Consider the following 18,509-nt stretch of genomic DNA (forward strand, 5'->3'; position numbering starts at 1 on the left):
AAAGCTCCCTTTTAACCAGCTGGAGGTTAAATAAACAAATTTCTACCAGAAAATGATACAAATTGGTATTTGCATCAAATGTTAGATGGTAAAAAATAAAATTTCTTGCATATGGACCCATTAAAACCCAGATTTGAGGTCTCCCACTACAACGCTCTTGCAAAAACCTGCACCATTGTCTGAAAGGAAATGGTTAACCTACTGAAATCATGAGCCTTTCAAATAACAAAAATCTCCATTTTATCTTTATTTGAAAAATTAAAATAAAGTGCTTTTTATATACAATACAAAAAGAAAGAAAACAGTAGTGATGTATGATACAAAAAAATACAATTCACAATATTTTTTACATTGGCAGCTGAATTTACAAAACAACTTTACATAAAAACTTGTTTACTTACAATACATGTTGACAAGAGTCTGAGCAACTTGTACTGTCACAAATAGAAGAAGGCCCGACTATAGTGGTTCAATAAGTGAGAGCAGACGACGATACTTTCACTGTGGCATTAATAGTGTAGGCTTGTATTCAAATACAGAAAAACATATTCAGTACCTGCACATATTCGACTAAATCACTGCCACGCCGTATTTATTCTGCGCTTTGCAAATTTAATATTGTTCTGATGACAGCCGCTTCACCAAAAGCTGCCACTTGTTGTTTTTAATAACAGTCAAAGCATGAGTCTTTCATATTGCATGAGTGAATATAGCTGACTAGTCTTTGAAATTCAGTTTTGCAGTGCCATTTATAGGAAATGTAATATAATACTAATGCTTATATTTTTTTTAATATTTAAAAAAAAAAAGAAAAATCAGCCAGTGGTTATTTATGCACTACAGTTTAAGAATAAAATAGAATCCCTGACTGCGCTTGAAGCCACCCTAACAAAAATGTAAAATAAAACGACACCTCTCATGAGCACGTATTGTACAACATTGACACAATTAAATTACACGTATTCACGGTTTTGACGTGTTTTTTTTTTTTAAGTATGGCCAGTCCTGTCACACCTACAGTGTAGCGTTTGACTCCAGAGCACTACTACCTGGTTAGTTTATTATCCCCAAGAGGCACATCTCTTGATTATTGTTTCAGAAGGCATTCTCCATTCCCACCCCTCCCCCCAAGGCAGATTTGTAACCAAATCCATAACCTGCAGTGTACTAAGGCTCCTAACATGATGTGCAAATCCTGTGCTTTCTGAGTCACGATGTATATGCCTTCCCTTCAGGTACGCATTTTTTCTGTTGTTGTTGTGAAGTATTGATTTTGCTGGCTGGATCACAATACTAGAGCCATACTCAAGTAAGAATAAAAAAATATTGGATGACATGAGAAACGCTTTCAAGTTACGCAATCATCTGATTTAGTTATATTAAAGCGAGAAAAATCAGTAAAATGAACAATTCCCCTGTTTATTACTGAATGAGAATGAGAGTTATTGCCTTAATGGTTGCCTTTACAACCACCTAAGAGGCTGTTTTCTTCATCAACACTCTTCAGTTTATATTTATATCAAAGGTGGCAGTCTACAGGTGTGTTATTGAAATCACATTATTTTTAGGTGTTTGTTTTAGATTCAGTATGATTCAGTGACAGAACAGCTGTGAAAAAATGTCTCCATAAAATAACCTATTGGCCACATAATAATAATATTAATAATGACGATAATAAATATTGATAACCTTTCATCATGCTGCAATAAATGACCTGCCGCAAATTTAACATTACCGTTCCGGACGCTCGTCTTTTATCGTCTGTTTTTGTCACGCCAGCCTTTCCGAGCTGCATCATCTTTCTCCAGAAAACGCACCAAAATAGCTAAAATCTCTTGCATACTTGCGACTGCGGTGTAATGAGTGTGCGTCTCTTTGCGTGGGTGTGTGTTTGTAGTGCCACTGTATCTAAAGTAATTAACAGTGCCAACACCTTTGTGCTTACTCAGTCTCAAGGTGAGGTGTTTCTCGGTGTTTACCCCACTTCACATTATTTGCTTTGCATAGACTGCCTATCTCATGAAGAATAGCGTGATAATACCTGGAATGAGTCCCCCTCCCTTCCCTTTTATCATATTTGGTGAAAGAAAACCAAGACAAATCTAACAACTTAAAGTCAGTCGTCATCAGACAAATATTTATACCTAGTAAAGATGGCAATACTTAAAAAGCACATTTCTCTCTTTTCTTGGAGTGCAGTGATTGAGGTGGTAAGAGTTTCTGCATTTCTGCTTTCATCTTTTCAGATTTCTTTGTTCTTGCTGTGTTTGAATTAACTCTAAAATAATGAGTGTACTTGTGTGAATGTACACAGGCTATCCTGTAAGAAACATTACAGGACTTTTTTAATATATATGTATGTATATCTTGCCTGTCTTTGACTTGTTCGTGTGGATTCTGCTTTACCTTGCTACAGTACAGTACATAGTGCACAACCTCAGTGAAGGCTAAACTCTCGCAGAATGAAAATAAATCAGCAAACACTGCGTCAGGCGTCGTGTTCGAGCATCACTCTGCCTTTCAGAGTATTACCGGCATGTCATATGGACGGACTGTGAAAGGCAACTCTCTGAAATCTGTTCGCTAAATCGTGGTCACGATGCCATGTCAATGCTCGTTACATTCCCGTGAGCCGTACGTGAAAGTCTGAAGGCGAGCCGGAGCTTCTTCAGTGTGCTTCAAATGCACTTGAATAAGAGGGTGAGAGGAAAACGAAATAAAACGCACATGGACCACATCGACAGAATTAAAAAAGAAAGAAAAAGGAGCGAGAGAGAGAGTGCAAAATCTGTGTAATGTAAAGTCTCTCCACGAGAGTGCTGATTTTTCCCTCTTATGTTTTTGTCTTTCTCAACAAGTGCACTCTTTCCTTTGAGTTCAAAAGCAGTCACTCCATATAACATGAAGCCTGCCTCACACTATAGAGTCTTTAATCTCGGAGCCCAGCCGGACTCGAGGCCGGGGGCACGTGGGTGAAATCTCCACGTGGCTCTCTCTTAAGTTCAGAGGCCTCTTCTCCGATTCAGAGAAGCTCTTGCTGTTATCAGGTGACGAGCACTCGTGCGGTGGAGTGCTGCAGATGTAGTTGTCATTAAGGGTCTGGTACCCCTTGTGATCCGAAGCTGAGGTTGTGACTGTGTTGCCGTTGAGCGGCAAGTTTTCAGCGGGTTTCCCCACTATTCTGGGCTTCTTCTGCTGCATGTTCGGGCACTCTCCCTCCTTCAGCATGGACTTCATGTGGTCACGGTTCCTGTAAACCACAAAAAGGGAGAAGACTACCAGGGAAAACACCAGGAGGGCGCATACAACGATTAGCTCGTTCCAGTAGGTCTTTGTGTTGATCTGCGGCGAGCGGGCCTCCCCTGGCAGGATGATGATTTCCTCCTGTGAGATCTGCGGCGTACGTGAACGGCCTGTCAAGGTGGTGCTCTCCTCCTTGGCTTCGCCTCTCACACAGTAGTTTGCCAGCAGCTGTCTGAAGCCCTCCTCCACTGACCAGCACTCGTATGTTTCCTGCTTGTCCGCTTGAGCTACCACCACCAGTCCCCCCTCTGGGCTGGGGTAATGGAAATGACCTGCGCTCTCACCGAACTCCCACTTCCTTTCAGCCAAATTAGAGCGCAGCTTGCAGGGCAGTACTTTGAATGTGTTGGCTGGGATAATGATCACCTGGCATGACGACATCCCTGCGGAAAGTCAAAGCGTAGATGAGTCAGGTATGGCGTGAAAAAAGGCTGTACCACACGGCTGATACAGAATAATGTTTTTTTTAATCAACTCTCATTTTGAGAGGCATAGCACGGAAATGGAGAGTGCTCTGTAAATCTTAGAGAAGAGGAGGCCACATACGTGTAGGTGGAGGTCTGGCAAACCGTGGACTTGCCGCAGTCTTATTGCAAATAGCTGATGTGTCTGCTTCATCTACATCCTGCCGCCAGGCACTGAAACACATACAATTAACCATAAATAATAATCATAATCTTCTTTTTTTTTTAAATGCACTCTCTCATCTAATATTTGCATATCACAGGCATAGACTGAATATAAAAGAAGGACAGAGCCCCTGGGCCTGAAAAGTGAATCCAGTGTGAAAGATCTTTAAACCCGTGTTCTTACTCATGTGGAGCAGGGGGCAAATCTGGGCACAAACAAAAGATTGTAAAGCGGATTAAACAGTTTCCTAGTGGGTTTATAGTCTTAATTGCTAGTTTCCAGTCTTATTTAATACAACATGATGCTTGTTTGGTAAATTGTTTTCCTGTTTAGAGTAAAATACATGATTATTCGGGGTAGAGCATCCCTCATGCCTGGTTCATCAAGATGGTGACAATGAAATTGCCAAATTTGAGGTTTCAAACAGGACTTCAACCTTTTATGTACAGTTTATGATCACAGAAAGCCTTGGCTGCTAAAATAAATATTGTGCAGCGGGATACGTACTTGTTTGGTGTAGCACGTCTGACATCTACACATTGCTTCCCATTCCAGGCACAGTAAGGATCCCTCGAGAGGATGCACTCCCCACAGCTCTGATAATTAGTGCAGTTAGCTACTGAGACCTCCACCAGTTCAGAGAAAGAAGAAACATAGAGCTGACCCTGTGGATGACAGATGACAAAGAAGGGGACAGTCAGGAGGTGCCCCAAATACTGATACTGGGTTACTATTTTCATCCAGAGTCCTCTCTTTGTGACCCTGATCTAAATGTGGTAGACTTCTTTCATCCATTTTAAAAGGAATTCCTTTGCCCTGATCTATGGAAGCACATGCCAGGATTCAGGAAGTGTCACAAATCCAGCTGTTAAAACCCCAGCTGCAGATCCCCTGAGAGAAAGTTGCACGCAATTAGCTCACTGAACACGGGGTACGCTGCAGGCTGCGACTCTTAATGGCTCATGGAGTCTCTAAACTGCCAATAAATGAATTTACTGAGCCCATTAGTTTAAACCATGAGAAAGTGCTGTGAATTAAATCGGACCGTTTTCTTTCCGAACACCACGTGTACCTTTTCAGTGTCCAGCTCAATGTGCTGCACCGGCTGAGAGTCACGGAAGAGCACCATCTCTTCAATAATGTGCATCTTCTTGTTGACGTTAATGGCTTTATGAAGTCTCCCATCATCTGGAGAAGAGAGTTTAAGTGAAGTCAGATAAAACAAGGGTGCAGGTGAAGAGTGTTTGTGAGCGGTGAGCTGTTTACCTGTGCCAATGAAGAGCACGTTATACACCTTTTTAGCTGCTTGAACACGATGGACGGCGATCTGCGTGTAGCGGACATTGCGCTTGAGTAGCAGAGGCTGGCTGCGGATCACGCTGTCCATCAGGAAGTGGTCTTTGACAAAATTCAGCACCTTGTCTGGCATGAGCAACGAGGAGGAGATGCCCTGTTTTCTGGCAGCGTTTGTGATGCACTGGAAAACACAACAAACATACTGCTTTACATGCTTTCCCCATACGTTCACTGGATAATGAAACCTGCAGCGGCTGTACAGCACTTCTTTGTGTGTTTATTTTATTACCAGGTCATTTCAGTGATTTCAGTTTGATAAGTCAGGAAATTAAACCTACAGTCGTTTGATAAGAATCATGTTTAGGACCTGGAGACGAGTGATGCCTGTCTAAAAGATATCTGATCAAGCCTCTATCAGCAGTCACAAATGGGAACAACCTAGGCTACGTTCACACTGCAGGCGAAAGCACATCAAATCCGATTTTTTTGACCCTATGCGACCCATATCCGATCTTGGTATGACAGTGTGAACGGCACAAATCCGATATTTTCAAATCCGATCTGGGTCACTTTCGTATGTGGTACTGAATCCGATACATATCCGATGTTTCAGAAAGCGACTGCTGTTTGAACGGTCAAGTTCCATTAAATCCATCTTTTATGTCACTGACACAAGACAGACGCCAATTATCAGCGCCGGAGAAGCGCCCGATAAGACATCGCGAACGCTTCCTGGCCATCCGGTGAAACTGCTGGGAAGACAACGTTGGAGAAACGTTAACATTTTATTTGTACTGTATAATCTGCAGATTATGACAGAAATCTGCAACTATCCTTTGAAGCACCGCTCCTCTCTAAAACAGCAATAAGGATAATTATTAGGTTATCTACATTATTATGTAAATAACAAAATAACTTGAAGCAAAAATTGGGAAACGTGAAGTCCAAAGTCTTTATATTAAGGGCCATCTGTCAAACAATATTGTTTGCTCTGGGTCTAAACAGAGCGCGTTGTGTGTGACATCTTCTTTTGCGCATGTGGGCCGCTTTGAGCGTTCACACTAGAGCACGTTTGCTGTCGCATTTTATTTGTAGTGTGAACGAGCAGACAAAAAAAAAATCGGATTTGATCAAAAAATCTGAATTGAGCATTAAGACCTGCAGTGTGAACGTAGCCCTAGAGACCTCATGCAGCTGAAGAGACACAGTGCAGAGTAGTGACATGTGCAGGATGTATCTACTGGGTTTTCCAGCAGAGGGCAGCAGGAAAGCACTCACCGCTCCAGGCCGAGGCTCTGGCACCGGATGGTTGTAAGTATACCACTGCTGGGTTTCGCGGTTAACCTCACGGTATCGCCCGTTGAACGCCTTTTCTACCTGGTCCATAGTGAAGGAGCACACTGCAGAGCTTCCTGATGCACCTTTGTACCTTTTATAGGACATAAACAATTGACAGATGATTACAATCTTTCAAACTTGTAAAGCCTTGAAAAAAGCTGTACGTAAACATAGAGATAATACAGTGAAAATCCACCAAAACAGATGGAAAACTGGTAGTTAAGTCCTGTTACACTCTTCTTTGCTTGACAGTAAATTTTATACATACATTTTATCTCCACAGCCTTCACAAACACAATCAGGTATGCCACTGTTTTTCATTTTATAATCCCTCATGTGTGTGAAATAATTACCTTAAAGGTGTCTGTACATTTATTTCATTGTTATCTTAATCAAAAGATTTAAAAGCTCTCACCACTGAGAGGTGAAGACTCCATAAAACACTGTGTTCTTCCAGTCCTCCGGACTGGGTGTGAGCACAAACATGTCTTGGATTATGTTGAAGGGAAAGCCGTCATCGGGCAGAGAACACAAGAGCTGAGCCTTCAGGAACGTCGTCCATTTCTTCTGCAGCACCCTTTCACCTCCAACGTCACCCTGCAACACAATAACTGTTGGTTAGGAGGGGGATTTTTTCCAGCACGAAGCGCTGCAGTATGAGATCTGACACCTGAGGTCAGCATAGACAATATCCTCACACAGTTTGACACACAAGTGTGATTTGATGGGATCTGACAGATCTGCGGTGCATATTCTGAAATGATGATATGCACCACATGGTACACTGCAAAAACATACTATAACATGCCTTTGATCAGGGGTGTCAAACATTAGGCCTGGGGGCCCATTGCATCAGTTTGGAAAATTGAGGGGAAACAGGGATTGGACTTTTAACTGTATTTAAGTTTTACAGCGTTTCCTGGTGATAAAGACCTCCCCTATGGCCATTTATACTACATTAAAGTAATTAAGTAACCGATAAACAATTAAATGAAAGGGACATTCTTTGTGAATTTAAGCCCAAATAGTTGTGCTAATACACTTTACTTCTATCATGTAGAAAAACTAAGATGTGTTGTTGAAATTACACTGCTTTTTTATTAGATTAAGATACCACAGAGATTAAATGTGTATTTAGTGTAGTTAAACTTCTTTACACTGACAGGAAAGGAAGTTTCACTGGTTGAGTGATCGAAGTGGGCTGCATGTGGCCCACCGTGTAAAATGAGTGTTAACATCCCTGCCTTAGACACTGTATGTTATAATGTGTAGGGAAATACATTCTCCTGTCTTTGTTTTCCTTCTTTGTGACAAAAACAAAAACAGAGAGCGCCCTGTCCAAAGGTGAATTTGTTCAAATTGACGTAACTGAAAAACATTAACCTCCTCGTAAAACCACAATGAGCTAAATCAATTGTGCCTGCAACATAGTTACAACCCCGAGGCGGAAGACTTCTAGGTCATGAAAACAATATACATCATCACAACTGGCATAGATAAAAAAAAACACTTGGGGCTTAGAGGAGGGCAAATGCTTTTAAATGAAAAAGAAGAAGCACTGCTCTCTGACAATCCTCCTTGACTGATACTGCTGCTGTGATTCACCGCCTTTGGCACGAGCCTTCAAATTGCTATGAGGGATGTGGGACTTCTTTGACATGCAGACTAATTAGGATGCACCGATTTGTATGATAGAATATCAGTGCAAACTGGAGAGTAAATACATCTCGGTGCTTCAGTGTGAATGACATTTACAGTATGTGATATGTATATATATATAACTGTTTGATGAGGTGTTACAGGTCTCAGGAAGGTGATTGCACATCAAGAGCTAAATTAAAGAGCTTAATTTAGTTTTGTAAAGAGACAATCTGTTTATCATAGATCTAACAAGCTCGAAGTTCGCCGTTGTAATCAGTTTTGCAGCTCTCCAGAGGACCAAGAGAAATGCTAAATGACCTAAACCACATAAAACGTCTTTAACATGAAGCTTCAATTGAGTCCACCTTAGCATAACATTAATCAGAGGAAGTGGCAGCACGGGATGGAAAGGGAAATGACACATGACCAAGACTGAGCTTCTGAAGCAATTACTTGTTGTAACCCAGGCAGATAATGAGCAACATATATATTCCCTGGTCCTTTGGGCTGAACCGAGTTTTATAATTCAGTGCCACTCTGGGCTTAAACTGACTTCTGAATAATTGAAGAAAATGCATCCCATTCATTAATCCCTTGTAAAAGCACCCCTTGTTCAAAAGGCTGTTCAAAAAGCCATGAACATGGCGGGCGGTAATGGCTTCTTTCTGGGAAACGGAACAATCCTGCAAATGAGAACATGCTTTGTTGTGTTTGTTTCAACCAAAACATTGTTTATCATTCCATAGTTAGCCTCGATGAAGTGGAACTAAAGTAATAGTAAACACCTGGATATACAGCAAGCATGGAGACGGCCGCCGACACAGTTGGTGAAGCACATTTTGGAAGACTAAAACTGGACGTGAATAGTTTACTTGAACTGGCGTCGCTGTAAAGTTTTACCGAGACTGACCGTTTGCCTCATTTTAAAGCTTTGTTATGCTTTATATTTCCTTCAGCACTGCTTAAGAAGCTAAAAACCTTAAACATTATTGCCAGTTTCCTTCTGGGTAATCTGTTCCGTGTTACATATTTTAAACGTACGTGAGAAAATTATCATCAAAATGCCACATGAGCAGAGTTATAATAGTTTTGATTTTTCTCTAATTAGCTTTTATTTTTATTTTGTTTTGACATTTAGTTTGGGTTCAGTTAGTTTCCAGAGTGGGTTTGCTTGTTTTAGTTCAGTTTTTATTATTTAAGAATATTTAGTTTAGTTTTTAATGGTTTAACTTTCAATTCAATTTAGTTCAATTCAGTTTTATTTATTTAGCACCAAATCACAATAACAGTTGCCTCAAGGTGCTTTATATTGTAAGGTAGACCCTACAATAATACATACAGAGAAAAAGACAACAATCATATTACCCCCTATGATCAAGCACTTTGGTGACAGAGGGAAGGAAAAACTCCCTTTTAACAGGAAGAAACCTCCGGCAAAACCAGGCTCAGGGAGGGGGTCCATGTGCCGCGACTGGTCAGCTTTAGTCTTTTTAATTATTACTCTATGAAACATTTTGAAAGGATTTCACTCACAGTCTTGTTGACATTCATCAATGCCTCATTAGGAAAGCTTTGATAAAATGTTAGTATAAAACTAACAAATACTAAAACTTCCTTCTTCTTATTCTTTTACTTAATTAAAATAGGTTTTTTTTAATCTATTTTTACTAGTTGCTCCTGAGTCAATATTAATATTGGAATATTTGTCCTTTAAATGGATGTATGGAGAAAAAAAGGTGAATGAATGAATGGATGGACCCCCCCTCCTTCCATCTCAAACTCTCATCACTATTTTTCACCCTCTTCACACAGTGGTGAGTGTGATTGTTTTAGGAGAGCCAAACAGCAGTCTGATCTGGAGGACTGACTTCTCAAGGCATAAATACTAATATAATGCTTAAAAATGAACAAACACTGTGTGAGGTCCGCAGAAGGTGTCAAAGCATTTCTGCACACAGATCCCACGCTTCAGTAATCCTAAGTGATTTGTAGTTGGATACTGAATCCTGTCTGAACGCAAATATTTGGTGAAACATGATAAGAGCAGAGAGAGCAGATTTGGATGGAAAGGAATCAAACTGAGGCGAACGTGCAAGAAAAATGTTTTTCTGTAACAACAGCTCGTGCGTCACTGCCCAGAAGGACTCTGAGCTATAAGCAGCTTTCAGTAGACTACATACTGTACATTCCTGTATAGGTACTGAGCACAAACAAACAAGCAAACTCCTGCTTTAATAGAATTCTATAGAGACAGCAGGGAGTACACATTACCCAAGGGTAAGAAAGCTGCTTTAGATGGACTATCTGCCTTGGAGCGTCGCTCACCTTACACACACGAGCAATGCGTGACACAATGGTGTTGTCAAAGAAATCAAACTCCTTCCCCGCTTCACTGAAGAAGAAGTAAATCTTATCATCATCGCCCACCGGGTTGCCCTTGGGAAGGCTCTCCTGTATGTAGGCAGAGCCAACAAAGGCTGGATCTGAAAGGAAACCAACAATACTGTCACAATGGGATCTAGGGACAGACATCCCTATTCCCATGGCAAACGCAGTCCAATTTCAACAGGGACTGACAGACTGCAGGTACACACTTTTTCATATTCATCATTTCAAGTGATGCCACACTGTAAACTTCCCATTCAGTAGATTTGGTGCAAGCAGTTTGACAATGTCATTTATCTCAAATGAGACACAACAAAAAAAACATTGCCTTCCAGCTATTATACTGTACCTTGAAGCCAGTTAAGTGAGTTTTCTGTTTTTAGAGCTGTTCCTTGGCTTAGACTCTTGTAAATGATGGGTTCATTTCCTTGGAAATTACTGACTGTGCCAGTATACAGCTCTCCATCTGCAACAGGGTGAAGAAGACCATCGTAATAAGAGTACTTATCACAAGGGAATGGGCTTCTGCGTCACATGCGGTAATGAAATCCAGAGGTTATGCCACAGTTTGTCTTTATAGGATTTACCAAAGTACTTTACTGATTCCCACAGTGGCTTCTATAAATCCAAACCATTTAAGCGAGCCTGATTTTTATCAGCGGCTGACAGCCATCGTGAGACCTACCAGCCATGATGGCAGTGGACTTGTATTCAGGGTTGAATGGGCAGCGGCTCCGTCCATCCTCTGTAACAATCTCACCAGTATCACTCTTGACAAGGGAGAAGTCTGTAGTGTTCTGGAGGAAACACACACACACACATCACATGTCACACGCTGAGTTTGAAGTAGAGCTGTAACCTGCTCTGATAGTGACCGCAGACTCAAGTCTCACAGCGGAAAGGAGGTCAGTCTGTGTTTGCTAGAAACTGCAGCAAAGGTCACGTGTTTGTTTGTTATGGATTGCTCTAAAAGGCCTTAAAAGATTTGTAGAAAAGGATTGAAAACGACATTGATTCTTACATTATTCGATTACGTGCATTAAATATTTTTGATCCATTTCCCATAAGGCACAGGAGATAATAAAATAATGCACTTATATGGTATCTGGCCGGGCAGAGCCTGAGCCAGACTGCTAAGTGAGTTGAGAGGCAGGAAGCAGAATGCATCTCTTCCTCTAGAATCAAATAAATAAATCAGATATAAAATCTTGCACCGGGGGTAATCAGCTTTTCCAAAAACAAACAAATGGAACAGATTTTTTTTTTTTTTTTTTTATATCCAAAACCAGGCGTGCTCAAATGTGGGCACTGCAACAGATGCATGCTCCTCCATTAAACACTTACTATGTAAGCACAGATGGGGCTGAAGGCATAGGTTCCACAAACGTACAGATGAGTGCTGTTCATGCGTAGTAAGATTTTGATGTAGTTGAAGCAATCCGTCTGTATTAGAAACACAGGGAAAAGTTCTATTAGACTGATTGTTTTAACCAACTTCTTTCTTTTAAACTGTCCAGAAAGTCATTTTTCTTTTCATGCTCTAACATAGAACAGTTTAGAGAAATTTGTGAAGAAGTAAGAATACATTTCCATCCGACAGCTTTTCAAATGGTAAAGTAAAAGCACTAATTCCTCCTGCTAATGTAGTGACCCTTACTGAAGGCTCTGTGACTGGGGGCTGCCATAAAAAAAAGTGGAAAACTGTGACTGGAAGGAGGGAAAAAACATCCATTGTTGTAGCATGGAAAGTCTCAACTTGAGAGGAAATGTCCAGGGTTCTGCCCTGGATCTGTTTGCCATCTAGCACTGGTCGTGTTTGAGCCACGTGTGAGTTTAGGCACTTGTGTATGAAACCATCAGTTCACTCGCCTGCAGGTCTTTGCCTTTGAAACTGCACTCTTCTCTCTTCCTCTCTGGGGTTTTCCATGCAAGCTGCAGAAGAAAAATAGCATCAATTGCATACAGTAGATATCATATAGTGAGGTGTGTTATAGTCACTTTGGACTACTGGGAGCTTAGCATACTTATTGCCATCTACGTATACTACACCTCTGGGATCATATCATAAATGAATTCATATAAATACAGTTTATGTGGTATTGCAGTTCACAGCTGCTTGCACACTGACTCTTACCTTTCTTTGTAGCTTGGCTGCGCTGATATCAGAGAGGCTGAGAGCCAAGAGACTCTCCCGAGCGCCAACATACAACATGCCGTTTTCGCTACTGAGCAGCAGAGAGGTAAAGTTGAAGACTCCGCTCACTGAGAAACTTCTGGTAGTTCTCTCCTTTGCATCTATACAGAAACAAAAACACAGACAGAGGAATAAAAATAAACATGTAATAATTCAAAAATGAACTTGTCCAGGTTAAAATGAGGGGACGGATCACTATATTATAAACTGCTGAAGACAGGGAATGAATTAAGGTGCAATCACAACACAGAATGAGACTTTTTGTGTGTCTTAATATTAATGACAAAGATTTTCTTAAATGATAGAATATTTATCTCTGCATGAGCATTGCTATTTTGCACTTTTGACTTCATCAGTTAGCACACAGTGAAAACTGATGTGAAAATGAGAAGAATGAGGGTGAAAGCAAGAGAAAGCCACCCAGCTCTCACTTGTGACTACATGTTCAGCATCTAGAACCAGAAAAAGATGGACTTTGAAGCTGAGAATATCAAGTAGATGAGATGAACAGCAACATATAATGTGGGCCTCACAGTGTTTGTTAAACCTGAAGGTTTTTGCAAAAATAAATAAATGACTGAACGAATGTGCCTGTTTCTCTGTCTGCTTGGACAGTACGTGAAACTACAGCTTCCAAATCTTACTAGCACCTCATCAGAAAAATTCCCCATATTTCTCCAACAGTTCAATAATTTTAAATCAACTATGGAAAATAAATTGCTTTGTTTCCACCACACCAACAACTCCTGACTAAAGCCAAGAGTTAAACCATTAACTCCCTCTAATCGCTGCTTTAAAAAAGCCCATGTGTATCTCAGACTTGCAGCAGTTTGGAGGCCTTCACTGCCAGCACAACGTGAACAACTCGCCTCAGCGGCATGCCAGCATAAACAGAAGCCAGGAGCTAATGGAAACTTAGTCACTGAAGTTCTGAAACAGGATCTCAGGCCTTGAAATGTGAACTGTAAAAAAAAAAGAAAAGAAATAACAGAGTCCTCTTTGAACCCACCTACTATAAGAGTACGGACACTAATAGCTGCATAAATACTAAAGATTTAGAAAATGAAGTTAAAGAAATAACACAATATACCCAAGTTGTGACATTTCTGTAAGCTAGACAGAAAGTAAATAAGAAAATAGTTTTTTAAGTGCCACATCAAAATGCAATGCTTACAGAAAAAAACAGAAAAAAGAAAATGCAAATAGCACATACAAAAAAAAAAATGAAAATGAAAGCTGAAACAGTGAGGGGAACACAATCTAAATTTGTAAATGCAACTTTTACAAATATACAAAAAAAGGTAGTAATGCAAACAGTTTGCAATTTCACCCTTTGATTGCTTTTCTTTCCCTTTATTTAGTTTTAACATATTTTCATCAAGAAGGAAAAAAAACACACTTATTTTAATTCGTATCACAATATTTTGAAAGTTACTCTCATGTATTCGGGGGACTTCCGATCTATGAGCCAGCAACAACATTTAGAGCGCCTCGTCACATCAGCTGATATGATGAGGCGCCTTTATCTACACTGTACACAGGTGACAAGGTAAAGGACAAATCAGTACAAAGTTATTCTGAATGATCACCTCTAAGACAATTGCTGGGGCACAAAGGGTCAATACACCTGTGGGAGATTTAGGGCCATCATCGAATCACCAAATGAAGGAGTATATACTTAAATTTAAATGTGGTAGGGTTTCAAGGCTTTGAGAGTCGCTGCTAGTAGCAGCCCACTGTGGCAGTGATGCATTTTCACTGTTTTTCACTGTTCAAATTTACAACATCACATGCACAGTAGAGTGAAACTGTATTAAACCCACTACTGCTGGTGGTAATAATTAAAATTATAGCACTTCACCGCATTAAACTAATCCGGTCCAGATAAAGCCATTAAGTTCTACTGACAATAGGCTCACCATGTGGTACATACCCTGCAGTATATGTGACCTAATATAACCTCACCTTAGTGTGCTGGTACAGGAGGTCGAGAGACTTCCTCTCCCTTGGGAAAACAACATGTTAATAGCGGTCCATCACCACGGCAACAGTGAGCCATATTGTAGTTAAATCTGTCCGTAAAACCACAAGAGGCTCTCCTCCATGTACTGTACATGGACCCACGGGGGCCATTCTCTCTCCTTCCCACTATCATTAAAGGATAAATGGACTGCTGCTCCATGCCGGTACTGTTCCCCCCATTTTTTTTCCTCCCCACAGAGCCGTGGGCAAATTCAGCTGTGATTTACAGAGCGGGAAAGACAAAGGCCAAAGCCTCAACCAAAACAAAAGCTTTGAGGGATTTTCACAGAGGAGAATATCTACACAATTACTCTCTGGAGTCAAATCACCGCTGTCATACTTAGCAACCACAGATGACAAAAAGAAACAATAAGGCTCCCAATTGAATATCATTAAAGAGATCCAGGAGGGTTTTGCAGCTATACAAAGCTTTTGCTTCATACCTTTTGGAAAACAAAGATCATTTATTGGCGACCAACTGTTTGACAATGCTTTATTTCTCTGAGGAGTCGGTAATTGCTAAATGGTACATTTTATCATTTTTTTGACCACGTGGTGCATTCAGGCTTACAGAAGCGGCTGGACAGTCTTAAAATTAATGTTTAATTTGCAGCAAGCTGGTTGTTTTTTTTTTTTTTTTTAAACATCTTCAATTTCACTGCAATACTGGGGAAAAATAGCTAACATTTTGCTCACATTGGAGTCCAAAACGGAGTAAAAGGGGAGTGAATCTTAATCATAAAGTCCCAGGACGGTTGGAAACACAACTCCAAATGAATGCTAATGTTAATGTGGTGCCCACTTTTCTGCTGCAGGAGTTCAGCACAAGGTGCAGCAAACCAGACTCATGAGGTGATGTGACAATTTTGTGACAGCTTCAAAAACAACAATGCATCCGCGAGACAAGAGAACAATGGAAGGAACAGGCACAGATGATGCTTCACAGTTTTTTTTGTATCCGTCTACACGAGGAATTGCATGTCGAGGATAGTGATGTTTGAGAGAGCGCCAGAGTGCAGTTTGCTTTTCCAAAAATGCTGTTCGTTCGTTTTACTACTCAGTGTCAAACCCTGCCCAGTTTTTGCAGGCTGCTCTGAAGTACCTTATATAGAGTAGGTAGTGTTTTCTTGGAAAGGGAAGCGGTCCAAGCAAGGTTCATGCCTACTTGGATCATATAATTAAAAGTGGAGTGCACACACATTCATACAAGCTCTTTTCTCCCCCCTATAGTTAAGTGATTTCCATCTAGCATTCACAAACATTCGCTCACTTGAGGTTGATATCTTAGTATTACTAAGACTGGAGCAGCCAGGGATCGAACCGCCAACCTTCCAATTAGTAGTTGATCCCGTCTACCGCCTGAGCTATAGTTAATTTGTCCAGTAAAACAGATTATTAATGACTTGCAGTTAAGTTTTATTGCTGAAATGATCAGTTGATAACAGGCTCTTAGCCATAAATTATCATTTGATTCACTCAATGTAACAATAAGTCTCGTTTTAATTGATTCACGGCGGAATTAATCAATTATTTGTTCAACATTCAGTGGTGGTTCCAGCTTGTTAAATGGATTCTTTTAAACTGCTGTACATTTTTTCCACAATGTTCTGCAAGTAAAAAGAATTATAATATCATAAAAAGTTTTTTTTTATGATATTATAGCGCCTAGAGCACAAAACCTGAATAGACTAACCCACAGGTCGGACAGTGTACAGACTCTTACCCCCAGCAGCTGTGGCAAAGGAGAGAGGGCCAGCGTTTTGATCCCTGGCTCCTTCAACCAGCACGTCTTAGGGCTAGATATTGTGTGTGAGAGTGTAATAGGTTATTGAATGTGTGTGTAAATGGGTGAATGTGGATTGCACTGTAAAAAACAAAACAAAAAAACAAAAAACGCTAGACGAGAAATGGCTCATATAAATACCAAATCAGCATCAAAAGCTGCATGCATCCTGCATGAACTTGTCTTTCCCTCCGCTCCACATATGCCACAGTTTCTTAAAGAATCCGCTCTATTGTTATTTGACTGTCTGAGGTTGATTTGCGACGGGTCATTTCATGACAATGCAGCCCCAGAAATGTTGTGGTGTACACCAGGAAACAGACAGACGAGTTCAAAGGAAGAAGGTTTTGTATCCGTGACAGAGAAACAAGTCAGAAGTGGCCACTGTGCCACTACTAGAACAGCAACAACAGTATCATCCTGCAGCATTTCATCCTTGTCCATCTTACCTTTTTCATGGAAGTCCCTAAAAGTAGGTGTTGACTACTTTGAAGTGCATGACTCCAACAGATGGGCTTATTTTTAGGGCGTATTTGTATCAAAGTGGTTTAGGCCTTTCCCCCCCCCCCCCCTTTTTTTGGTTGGTTATAGAAACCTTACAGCATGCAAGTTACTTGCATCTCGCATTCATTCATTATAAATACTTGGATGATCTACATGAAGACACACTTGTACTTTTTTTACGGTCTTACACCTTTATGTTATTTTTTTCTTTCAACACTGATCTTTCCACTTACGGGAATCTAGATGAGCAAATATGTTTTTTGTCTGCTGAGGTTCTAACATGTCATCCAGTAAGTTATCTTAGAAAAAACAATGAAACATGAGCCAACATTTGGGGAACAATGGCCAACTCTGTGATCTTTCAGCACTCTCACTGGAGAAAAAACTCCCCAGGAAAACTGAGGCCTGTGGATTAGCCCCAGAATCTGAGGCATTGTTTCTGGAGAGACAAATTATTGCCTAGTTTTTCTAATTGTAGTTTCATAAACAAAATTATACACACACCTAAATGTCATGGTATTTGATATTTGGCGGAAAGCTCAAAGGGTAAATCCAAAATTATATGGATGGATACATACCATCAGGGATAGGCGATTCATTTTGTGTTTGTTTGTTTGCTTAGTTTCCTGGGTAAACTGATATTTAAGGCAGGAAGCTAATTTTCAAAAAATAAAAATAAAAAAAAAAATCAAAGGAAAGACGAAGAAGCAAAAGAAAAAACTAACCAACCGCTGTATTTTTTGTAGGCTGATTATGGACTGATCAGAATGAGTACACAATGTCGTGCTGTCGAGCTGCAACTGAACGCACCACGAAAAATGGAGCCAGCGGGCAGATGTCTTATAGAGGGCTTTAAACTTCACCAAGTCAGTGCCTGACCTCTTAATCTCTGGTTTGAAATAGCAGCTTTGAGCATGGTTAAATCCCTTCATCTGTGACCTTTTCTACAAGTACATGAAGAGCACCCTCTCTGCCATCTGTAAGCAATATTAGATTATTGCTATTATTATGTAATTAAGAGTAATTTGTGCAAATGACAAAGGGCTAAATGGACTGAAATACTTGCACAGACTAACTTGCTAATCTATTTAGAGACAAAATTAATAGCAACTTCTGCTTCAGGAAGTCATTCTGCATTTTTGCATCTTTTCTTTTTTTTTGATTGGTCCCAAAAAACGATCATTAAAAATGCAGAACATCCTTTTAAGAGAGCAACTGTAGAGAAATGTGTCCTCTAATGCCAGAGATCTAAGTCCCTTTGTTTTGTAGGGCAATGATAACAGGCTGATTCAACCAGCGCCCTCTTATAAGGGAACTGTTTTATCAGCTCTTACAGCTGTATGTTCAGGAGATCAGACGATTGCATACTTCATTTAAACCACCTGTTCCTGTTTTCTTTCCACAGAATTCTAG

General features: G+C 40.4%; 1 protein-coding gene across 3 annotated transcripts in view; it reads right to left on the reverse strand.

The window, feature by feature from the left end:
* Positions 1–232: 232 nt before the first annotated feature.
* sema4ba (sema domain, immunoglobulin domain (Ig), transmembrane domain (TM) and short cytoplasmic domain, (semaphorin) 4Ba) overlaps positions 233–18,509 on the reverse strand; it is a 53,466-nt gene continuing 35,189 nt past the window's right edge. For all 3 annotated transcript variants that reach the window (XM_004553195.4, XM_004553194.5, XM_004553193.5), the window contains exons 3-15: positions 12,728–12,888; positions 12,463–12,525; positions 11,938–12,036; positions 11,279–11,390; positions 10,943–11,059; positions 10,534–10,691; positions 6,983–7,164; positions 6,508–6,658; positions 5,200–5,410; positions 5,006–5,121; positions 4,441–4,598; positions 3,850–3,941; positions 233–3,686 (exon numbers count right to left, since the gene is read on the reverse strand). In XM_004553195.4, coding sequence (XP_004553252.1) covers positions 2,914–3,686; positions 3,850–3,941; positions 4,441–4,598; positions 5,006–5,121; positions 5,200–5,410; positions 6,508–6,658; positions 6,983–7,164; positions 10,534–10,691; positions 10,943–11,059; positions 11,279–11,390; positions 11,938–12,036; positions 12,463–12,525; positions 12,728–12,888 — 2,393 coding nt within the window. In that variant the 3' untranslated portion in view covers positions 233–2,913. The remainder of the gene's footprint in view (positions 3,687–3,849; positions 3,942–4,440; positions 4,599–5,005; positions 5,122–5,199; positions 5,411–6,507; positions 6,659–6,982; positions 7,165–10,533; positions 10,692–10,942; positions 11,060–11,278; positions 11,391–11,937; positions 12,037–12,462; positions 12,526–12,727; positions 12,889–18,509) is intronic.

The sequence above is a fragment of the Maylandia zebra genome, linkage group LG7 (assembly GCF_041146795.1).
Source record: "Maylandia zebra isolate NMK-2024a linkage group LG7, Mzebra_GT3a, whole genome shotgun sequence".
NCBI lineage: Eukaryota > Metazoa > Chordata > Actinopteri > Cichliformes > Cichlidae > Maylandia > Maylandia zebra.